The sequence below is a fragment of the Aplidium turbinatum genome, chromosome 8 (assembly GCF_918807975.1).
Source record: "Aplidium turbinatum chromosome 8, kaAplTurb1.1, whole genome shotgun sequence".
Lineage (NCBI taxonomy): Eukaryota > Metazoa > Chordata > Ascidiacea > Aplousobranchia > Polyclinidae > Aplidium > Aplidium turbinatum.
Window position 1 is genome coordinate 4505228 of NC_137479.1, and position 11400 is coordinate 4516627.

Genomic DNA, 11400 nt, shown 5'->3' on the forward strand with positions numbered 1-11400 from the left:
TAGAATGCGTTGCTCAAGCGCACACCCCGAGAGTCGAACCAGCGCCGCTTGATCTTAAAGCTTCTTCGATCACGAAGTCATGCTCTAACCAATCAGGCTATCGGGGCTGATATTAATTTCGGCACCGTACAACTCGGTCTTGAAAAGCAGCCTACTAACCTTCGAAATTTGTTTCGGAGCACATACGAAGTGCTTAGCACTTTTTCAATATATAAAGGCCAATAGGTAACTTAAACATCAAATCTGAGCTACTTGTATGCAAATATTCACAAACCAATAGCCTTAACATTTCTTCTTGACATAAATAATCTCTCATGCAGTGTTTTTAGAAATGATAAATGTTTTGAAAACAACATCATGAAATAAGTGACGCCTTTTTTGTCATGATAGAGCCAATATGGATGTTTTCTAGTTATTAGCCGTCAAATGTCTACTCCATGAAAATGTTCGTTGAAGAAAATAGTTAGTAGGCTAACGGTTCTGTTTTGTTTCTCTGAGATACTTTTCTCTATTCAGCCCATTGACCTACTTACTGTTGACATCTTCATATACTGTAAACACCTTTTTAGACTATTACTTTCATGGTGATTTCTTTCCAGGTGGAGACCATTGGTGATGCTTACATGGTGGTGTCTGGACTGCCTGATAAAAACGGAGACCTACATGCTAGAGAAATTGCTAGAATGTCTTTAGGTCTTCTGGACTCGGTTGCAAATGAATTCAAGATCAGGTTTAAGATTGAACATAATTTAAGATTGAACATGATTGAGCATAATAATCTTAAGATTATGATGTACAGTAAGGTGGCGTAAATCTGTCATCAATCGTTTAGAAAAAACAAGTCGCTTTCATTAATTGCAGACGTGGCTTGTGCGTGGTCATACTCTTCATGAAAATGTTTAACCCTTTGAAGGTTGGGGGGGGAGGCTGTCAATTCAACTTTTTTGTATCAACAGTTGTATCTCTAAAATCACTGAGGCTGCGACTATGAGATTTCTTGACTTTTCCTAACTTTCATTCACCTCTATTGAGCTGAAATTTTGAGCGAATAAAGGTTATAATTGAGAGATATAAGGCATTTCTCAGCACATCCTCTGAAATATTTCATACTCTATTGTTCAAAATTTTTCCACCAGCTGGATAAAAGTAATTAATTTGGCCTCGTTAATCAAATGATTCGTTAATCAAATGATTTAAATTGAGATTATGTAAAAAAAATTTAATTACAACATTGTATTACATGTTTTTCATTACTCTACCAAAAAATACCAAATAATCCAAAAGTCATAAGTCACCTCAACATTTCAACGTATATGAGCAGTTCTATAAATCACAAAGTTTTAATTTTCGGATATGCTCAGCGTGAATAATTTTACAAAGTGAATCCCAAATTTTGAAACCGTGTCTTCAAAAATAACAGAGATATCACTCCTAAAGCATAAGAAGAATCGACAGTCCCCCCCAAACTGACCAAGACTCCAGAAGCCCAACCTTCTAAGAGTTAAGGAGGAGATGCACATCATCCTAATCATAATAGAAAGACACTAAAAAAGATTGTAACTTGATGAACTTGATACATAGTAAGATTCATTTATGATAAATTAAAAATTCGTCAATTCAAGGTTGCAAATAAGTTCAAGATTAGGTTTGTATATCGTAGCCTACTCTTTTTAAGTTAAAAGTCGTTCTAAGTGATGTACCGATAGTTACATGAATGGCGCATGCGGCGACGTTGCTGATATTTCTAAGGTTTGTTGTTGGAGAACGTTTTAATGGACTACTGGACTAACAATGCCAATTTAAATGTAAACCATCTGATCACAATAAAAATACTGAAAGCCTAAACTTTGTAACTTTAAAAAACCCTAGTCTCCAAAATCTCATTTGCAAATGCAATATACACAAAACAAAATTCAAGTGGAAGGGGAGCGGTCACTTTTCAAACTGAGGCTGCAAGGAAACTGCTTGACTTGAGCAAAAATGTTGTTGAAATCACTGGCAAAATGGCTGTCGGTGTGTTGGGTGGATAATACTATAAAAATATTGTCTGGGTATTAAAATTGCATTGCTGTCAAGAAAAAGTAATGGTCTCGAGGATGTATTTAAATTAGTTTATTTTGATCATCCGTTAAGGAAATGTTTAATAAATTAGTGTTCTATATACAATCTCTGATAAGTTTGTTTTTATTGTTTTGGTAATTTCAAAAATATCTAAAAGCAGCTACAATAAGTTGTCAATGTTTTATTTCTTTCTTTAGTCATATGCCTGAAACCAAGTTAAAACTACGAGTTGGGATTCACACTGGACCAGTGGTGGCAGGAGTTGTTGGGTTGAAGATGCCAAGATATTGTCTGTTTGGAGACACAGTGAACACAGCATCTCGAATGGAATCTAACGGAAAACGTAAGTTCACCTCTTAAGACTGACTTTCATTGTTTGCACTTTAAACATTCAATGCTTTTATACTCAAAGTGGTTAAAACTTAAAAAACGAAGTAGACTAGAAGGCTATTTTGTCGATAGTAACTTGAATGCAACAATCACGACTCAAACTTTATTTATTGTTTTTCTTTTTTAAACGTAAATAATTGCGCAGTAACACTTGAAGAATATTGTTATGACGGTATGGTAAAAGTTTTATATAAATTCAAATACCACTACTGATTAACCAAATTATAATACTGCAGCAGTGTAGCTCATTTGACTGAAGAAATATGAAAATCAAAAATGAATATTTGGCAACTATTTGCTCTGTCAAACAAAATGACTGTGCCACTAATTGAAAAAACCTGCTCCAGAAAATGTTCATTTTTGTTCCACTTGGCTACTCAACGTCTATTCCAGCATGAGATTTAATGATATAACAAAAGCTGTCTCATGTCAAAATGATTGTCTCTATGTTAATGATAATTTCTCACAACCCTGCACTCCATCAAAAATAGGTTAAAGAAATGACCACCTTATAATTTATTCTTTTGAAATGAACCTGAAAATAAGTCTATTATACCCTAACATGACGTGCTACTCGTTTATCATAATCGGTTTGAATTAAACTTACCTCCTTTAAACTTATCGATTTGACTGTAATCTTAGTAACTGGATTTGTTGGTTTTGGTGATAGACCAAACCTATTATTCTAAAAGTAAAAGCAGCAATAAACAAGATGGTTTATTGTTTCACTGACGTTTCATGCACCATGACAATGCGCATCCTCAAAGCGAATAACAAACAAAATAAAATTTTGCTAGTGCTAAAAACGATAATTGTCCTGATGAACATCCAAAGTTTTCAGTATTCAGTCCATGATAGATAGGTATAGTAAATGGTTGAAAGCTTTCCATATTATTGCAACTGCTTTGAGTTGTTAGCGAGCTAAAAATTAATCATTATTAGATCAAAAACCAATTCATCACATTAGTAACAGATTATTTTGTGAAGACTTTAAAGCATATTTGTCTGACTTTGTAGTGTGTATTGCAAATATGGCATGTCGATGCCTCGTTCAGGCAAGGCAATTGAAGAAGAAGATATCAAGAAAGTAAACTGATCTGCTTAATTAATGAAAGTGCCAATTGAGACGAAGTATTTTGATAAAATATTTCATATTACAGCTTTAGCCATTCATATTTCTCCGAAGACGAAAGCTGTGTTAGACATCTTTGGAAGCTTTATACTAGAAGAGAGGGAGGATGAAGTGTTTCTAAAAGTGAGTATTGTTTGAATGTTTATAATCTTTTCAAAGTTCTAAAGTCATTAAAGGTATAAATAATGTTTGAGTTAATATTTGATTTACGTTTCTGAAATTTTTTATACCATTAGCAGACTACAAGTGAATGCGTTATATTTTAAAAAGCCTGTCTCCAGATGAAGATGTTTTTTTCTGTTATGTTTTTTTATCCCTCTATATTCATTGATGTTATCCTTCATTGAAATTTAATAAACATAACTGCTGTTTTGTTTTCCTCAGCGTTTTCCTTTGCCATTTTGCAACATTTCTTTGTTGATTGAAACATTGTCATCTTATGCAATAAATTGAGTTTCGCTTTTAGCAGCATGATCGTTGCTTATTTCACAATGTAGTAAGCACGTTTGACGTAAGCAAGTTACTAAAGACCTGTTTTAGCCTAATGCTGCGAGTTCACTGTGATAATAGCGGATTGCACTAGCTTTCGGAACGCAGTTCTCTAGTCATGTGCCAGGACGAAGCTATGACATATTGTCATCTTACTTTTCTTTTTATGTGGTTTCGTATAACTTCATTCTTTGACTGTGCGCAGGATTTCATTTGCCACTCTTATAATTTTGTTTGCCACATACTATGGTGGTTGTGCTCGGGAACCTATTGGGTCTAGTGATAAGATACAACATATTCTTTATGACGAATTTTATGTGTTGGATGCCAAAAAAAGCAGTGAAACTGTCCAAGTATCTAACGATTGCGGCGATGGTACTTTGTCGTATTGTGAAGTGTCCTGTCAATGGTAGGCTATGACGCAATGCAAAGTGACATATGAAAGGATTAGCGATTCTTCAAGCGAGAGTTGGTAGCCTAGTTGTCTTGGCTGCTGCATGCACGGTGACAACCCCTACATTTTAATTAAAGTTTGTCGATTGTTCCAGGACTCTTGCTTGATAAAGATGATTAGTTTTGCGTAAAAACAACGAATTATGGTTGTGTATGCTTTGACTCGAGACATTAAGTTTCCTAGTTGTATGGATGGATGGAAAGTTCTCTATGTTTTTTGGAATAAATTGATGATACGCCTGTTTCTTGGCTCAGATTTTGGAAACAAATGAACATGAAGCAACAAATCATATCAAGTATCTACTACGTTCAGCAAGTTATGGCTGTGCAGTGGCGGATTTAAGGGGAGGGGGCGTTTGTGGCGACCACCCTTCCTAAAACATAAAGAAACTTTATTGCTGGTGTATTTGCAAAATCGGATTAATTTAGACCTACACATCTTTACACATCTTCGTTTCTTATTGAAATCCCCCTCCCAAGATCACTTGCTGGATCAGCCCAAGCAACTGTGAAAAAAGGTGTTAAAAAAGAACACAAAAAAAGGACTCCCAGCAGACTATTTTGAAGGAACCGAATCATTCAACGGCATTTTGCTCTCATGTTTGTAAATGTATTGTTGCGTTGGTAACTTTTGCTCTATAATCCTGCGCAGTTTGTACCATTTGACTTCAATTTCAATATTTTAGGTGCTTCTACTTTTTTAATCTTAAACTACACCATTTCACACCATTTTTAAAGCTGTTTTCGGCTAAATACCCCTCTCCAACCAGTGTGAGCTGTCATGGTGCTTTGAGATCGTTTTCAGCCTTTAAAGTCGTTGCTTGATTGTCGACAGATGTTACTGCTTGTATTAATGTCTGTTTATTTTTAAACTTTCATTTCATCTTCCATTCTTTGTGACAATCAATGTAGCCACATATTCAAACACATTTGAGTTTCATAATGTGGGCAACAGTATTCAGTACTGTAGCTTAATAAAACCTAAACCTTACTCAAGTAATTAAAAGGTGTTTAGAAAAAATTTAACATTAAATTAAGGATGCTTGTTTTTAGGGTTTGGGAACATGGAAAACCTTTTGGCTGCAAGGTGAGATTCCTTCTTCTAAACCATCTTCCGAAAACTCTCCGGAAATAAATCAAACCCCAGACATAGACATTACAACAGCCAAAGTTCATGAAAATGTTGTCAGTTTTGAAGTCGAAACACTAAGAAGACACTCAGTTCTCCATCAAACCCGCAGCCATGGTGATACGACGACACATCACTCCATTATGAAAGAACGTCGGTCTCCTCTTCCTTTCAAAAAACGCCGGAAAAGTAGTTATGGAAAACGAAGAAGATCAGGAGTGACAGGTGTTTCGGAGGAAGTGAAATTAACAAAGATGGTACTTTCATCACCTGGTCTAAAACAAAAAGACTTTGAAACAACTCACTCCGCTGAAACAAACAACATTGACTCATCTGTTTATATAAAACCTTCCAATTCCACTCGGAGAGTGCAATTCAACAGCAGTGCTGAGATAAAGCACCAACCAGCATCAGGGAATATCGTGCAAGAGCGGAGAAGCGGAAGAGACAGTGGAATAGGTCTCGGATTTGAAAACACAACCTGCTTAGAAGAAATAAGCGAAGACTATCTTGATGTTCTATAACTTTAAGTACCGTAACCAAAATCTTAAAAAATGATATCAACTTCGCTTTTCTTTTTGGTATTTTAGTTTATTATTATTTTAAAGTAAAAATTGTTTTAGGTAAAACAATGCAAACCTTACTATATACCGGCTGATATTCATTCATTGTGACACGAATCAGATACGAAATCGATTTGTGTTGCAGATAGAAAGATTATTGTTATCTAATCTTTTTTGGAAATATTTGAAGAGTATTATTCGTATTGCCTGCACGACGTAGCTTATAATAGAACTTCCTGTCAGGTTTGCTGTCTCGATTCTCACATAGTCATCTCTAACAAGAATTCACAGTAACAATTTTTCAAAACCCTTAAACTGAACTGAAAAGGTCATAAATTTTTAATAAAATGAAACCTTAGTTTTATTTATTGAGTGAAATTTTATCAATTTAGAGATTTATTTAATTACTGCATGAGCTCTAATATGGTCACAGATTTTGCACATGAAATTCAGAGATTTCTAGACAAAAGGATTGCGAAACTAGTTTATGAGGTAAAGATACATTCAATGATATTGTTGTTACCTGTTACTTGAACTTCTAGCTCAAAAGTTATTTGCGACTGCCTTAAAAGCATGTAACTTTTCACTTAGAGTGTAGAAACGCACACAAATTGAATTCAAAGCAATTTATCATCAGTTTAAGAATAATGTTTGTAAATTTAGGTTAATTAGCCAACATGGTATATATACAACTTGGAGTTACCAGTTTATCCAACATTGCGTTAAACACTTTTAAGACATTGTGATAATTTTCTTTAATATTTTTAAGGTTTTGAATATTCTTTTGAGTTTTATATGGAGTTTAAAAGCAAGTTGCAATTTTGTTACTAAAGCATTTAATTACGAGTTAACTTATACGAAATAGTTGCAAGGTTGCATGGGCAATACAGTAATATACCAGGTGTTACGTTTCAAAATTGCTGAAAAATTGAGTTGCAAGTTTTTTTAGTTGCCAAGACCTTATTGAGTTTAGCTTATATCAATCGTCAAAACAGAATAAGGTTGGAAGAACATCTGGCAACTCTGTCATCAATAATTGCTTTTTGTCTAAACCAGTGGTTCTCCACCGGGGGTCCGCGGACCCCAAGAGGTCCGTGAAGCGCTTTCAGGGGTCCGCAAAAGTTTCTGAATTTTCAGCATGATTGATAAATTACGAAATTTAAAAATTGTTTGTGCTTTGTTCATATATTAGCTTACAGTGATTTTCAAACTGTTAGTCGCAACGCACTAGAGCATCGTTTGAAATTGCAAAGGACATTGCACAATGGTTTGGTTTCTTAACTAAAAAATATCACATAAATGACTTAAAAAATATCACAATAGTGACAACTAGTCGTTACTTCCAACCCTGACTATGTTCAACTTAATTCTTTTGAGACAGCAGACTGTTGATCAATGATTTATTTGGAAATTCAAACGTTAGTTAGCAGTCTATTACAACTCACAGTTTTGCAATCACTGTTGATTATAACGAATTAATATTGGTTACAAATGAAAAAAATATTTTCTTTTGATAAAATTTATATAAAAACATCAAATGAGCAATTGAGCATATAGATTACTGATGTTTGATCCTGTGTGCCAACATAGGCCTATAGCTCATACGTCATAACATAATTTCGTCAATCGTTAAGTGCGTTGCAAATTCAGCAAATTCTTCTAAGTGTGTTGCTTCGAAACTTATGTAACACATGATTCCATAAGGAGACGCGGTGTATCAAAATTTCAAATCGAAATTTGTAGGGGTCCGCGACCGCTTCGAAGGCACCAAATGGGGTCCACCAAGACAAAAAGGTTGAGAACCACTGGTCTAAGCAGTTAGTGTCAATTTTTGTTTTTCTGCAAATTCTTGATTAAGGTTATGCATAAAAATGGTTTTGGCAATTTCGTTATTTTTACATATTTTTGATGTTGCACAGTGCTATAGTCACGTAGGTGTAAACATGAGTAGAATGTTTTACGTAATTTAGATGTTATTTATATTTGTACAATATATTGTATATATAATATATACAACAGGTGTTATATATATTGTATATTAATATATACAACAGGTATACAACAATATACGTACAATATATACAATATATTGTATATATTGTACGTATATTATTATACATTGTATGATATATTTGTATGGTGGTTAAGTTTATTAAATCTGCTTGAACATAATTTACAAAAGGTGCAATGTTTGTGTGAAAAATTAATTACAACTTGTTTTGTTGGAAATTAGATAAAGTTTCCTTCAATATAGAATATCATTTCATTTTTCGTCATTAACGCGTCCGAAACGTAAAAGTATTTCTAGCTACAATAGTCGACATACAAGCACATCAATGAACGGGAAAAGGTGCAAAAACATTAAAAGGTTAAAAACGTGCCTGAATAGTAGATCATGTAGTTTACTATATTTCTGTACTTAGCACGGCCACAAACCCCCCCAAAAAAATGAATAAATAAAACAAAAACAAAGCGAAGCACGTATGTAGTAATCAATGACAGTCTAATGAAAAGTGAGCTAACTTCGTTTCTGCTTGTTCTTCATACAATAATTTCATTGACCTTTGGTAGTATTGATTCAACACCAATTTTATTTGTAAACGTTGTTCAACAAGCTCATCTCAGTCTTGCTGTAGTTTATTATTAAAACGTATTTTAAGCTTATTTAACAATTCCAAGATTGATTAGTTACAGCACCAAGACTAGTAGCTATGATTAGCTACAGCACACAAATTTTTTTTCTTTCTGAATATAAATTAACCCTTCACAATGTTCAGGAACAACGGAAAGTAAAATAACATAAAAGCTACGCTGTTTTGCAAACGATCGGCAACGTGACGACTTAATGCTTGACGTTCCAGACCAATGTGCACAGTGCACGGTCACAATACAAGTGTACGCAGGGGCAATGTAGCAATAAATAAACCGAGGATATCAAGGTTTTTAAAAATTGCAGTAAGTGAAATTATTAGATGTCGTTACAGTATTTAGGCCAAAAAAAATTCAGAATTTACAAAAATATACAATATACGCAAGTAGTAAAAGCTACTGTGATAATTGATTTCATTCAGTGTTTCCCAAATAGCTCCGACCTCCATCTTTGTTTTGTTGTTCACGAACAACATCCTGAACAAAGGGATCACAAAATTTCTGACTTCATCAAATAGATAAAAAAAAGTTTGGTATGCGCAGTTCACATTTTTGTGATATATATTTTCTGAATCAGTCAACTTGTTTAGATAATAAATGGTGAATATGACGAAGAGGGAAGAATGAAGAATATAAGAATAGATAGGTCTACGAGTTATCATAACCTTGTTAACATTTAAACAGCAGAAAGAATGTTGGACTAAAATCTTCATCGCAGATTACCCAGTAGTGAGGTACGGAGGACTAGCAAACATCGCAGAGCTAGGTATAGGCTACAGCACTGCATATATTACATTAGAGTGGATCATACTGGAGAAAGAGGATGGAAGATTAAAAAGTTATAAACATCAGTTATGCTCCAGAAGAAGGTGTGCTTTTAGGAGTTTTTAGCGAACATAGCAGATGCAGCAACCAAGGTTATTTTTACAAGGTTCATGGTGTGCGTGAGAGATGTTAATCTACTTCTCAAACAAATCAACCAATATTCGGTTTTAAAGTCTACAATCCAGCAAGTTCTTATTCATTGAGTAGGATGATTGAAAAAGTGTCATTGCATTAACAACTCAAGTGTTCCATTCTGTGATGACTCAGCTAGATGTGATGTTAGTGGATTTTGTACGATTTCAAAATAAAATCAACCTTCCCATCTATCATTCAACTTGAAAGCAAAAGGAAGATTAGTATTACGTCTGACATGCTTTAGATCAGGGGTTCCCAACCTTTTTTTTCTGCTCGTACCCCTTTTTCAGGTCAGAGCATTCTTTGTACCCCCAAAAATTCTGATTGGATTTTTCAGGTATAGGCCTATATTGCTAAATTAAATTGCTTTTATAGCTCAATTAAACATTAAACCGATATTTCACACAAAAATACAAAAATTATATACCAAAAGAAATTAAATGTCAGTTATTTTGTTTGACACTTGTCAGTGAGACATTTGTTGCTGCTTCATTGGTGAAATTCGCTCAAACGATGGTTCAATTTTACTCAAGCCAACACATAAATCATCAGTTGCAGACGACTTCTGTACTTATTCGTACATCATGGTCGAAAAGTCCCTTTCACAGTAGACTAATAATAGTCCGGCAGCCCGTGACGTTTTTGTAACATCATAAGGTACAAAAGGTTTGAGTGTTTTATCAACCTTGCCCCACTGTGGGATGTTCAGAAACCCACATCCGAGGTTTCACTGCTGGGGCGTTTGGGGGCTACGGCCCGGTGAAAAACCCATTTTGGGGGTCAAAAAAACATCATAAGGTACAAGAACAAAACCTACGCCAGAGTTTATGCCTTCACTTGTAGACTTTGGAACAAGTCAATCTGGGTGCCCCAGGTGGGGCATTCCCGAATAAGGGGCCCCCAAAGTTGGGGCAAAATACGTAAAAATAACATCATAAGGTACAAAGATGGAACTTCTTTCATCAGTTGGGGCATGTTCCACTGAGTTCGAAACAACTTTTCTTATGGCCCCAAGGTGGGGCTTAACCTCATTTTGGGGGTATAACCCCTAAAATTCACAAAATTAACATCATAAGGTACATGGATGAAACCAAGTGTAGGTGATAGTACCTCACTTACGGACTTCAGAACATTAAAATTTGGTCGCCCCAGGTGGGGCACTCCCAAATAAGGGGCCCCCAAAGTTGGGGCAAAATACGTAAAAATAACATCATAAGGTACAAAGATGGAACTTCTTTCATCGGTTGGGGCATGTTCCACTGAGTACGAAACAACTTTTCTTATGGCCCCAAGGTGGGGCTTAACCTCATTTTGGGGGTATAACCCCTAAAATTCACAAAATTAACATCATAAGGTAGGGGAGACTCGGGTAAGTTGGCCCAGCAAAATGAAAAATTGAATTTGTGAGCTAATAACAAAACATATGTTAAAGCAAATGCTATTGAAGAGTAGAGAATTTATCACTCTAGAAGTGGACATATTCTTGCATCAAACAAACATTCTTAGGTATATAATTTTTCAAGTTTTCCGAAAAAAATAAAATGGACCATCTTGCCTTCCTGTGCGGGTAATTT

The 11400-nt window shown here is 34.9% G+C and overlaps 1 protein-coding gene across 1 annotated transcript in view; it reads left to right on the top strand.

The window, feature by feature from the left end:
- LOC145775457 (atrial natriuretic peptide receptor 1-like) overlaps window positions 1-6178 on the top strand; it is a 30942-nt gene extending 24764 nt beyond the window's left edge. Inside the window, exons 19-22 of the mRNA XM_082586755.1 lie at window positions 600-730; window positions 2259-2404; window positions 3612-3706; window positions 5579-6178. Coding sequence (XP_082442881.1) covers window positions 600-730; window positions 2259-2404; window positions 3612-3706; window positions 5579-6178 — 972 coding nt within the window. The remainder of the gene's footprint in view (window positions 1-599; window positions 731-2258; window positions 2405-3611; window positions 3707-5578) is intronic.
- The last annotated feature ends 5222 nt before the right edge of the window (window positions 6179-11400 follow it).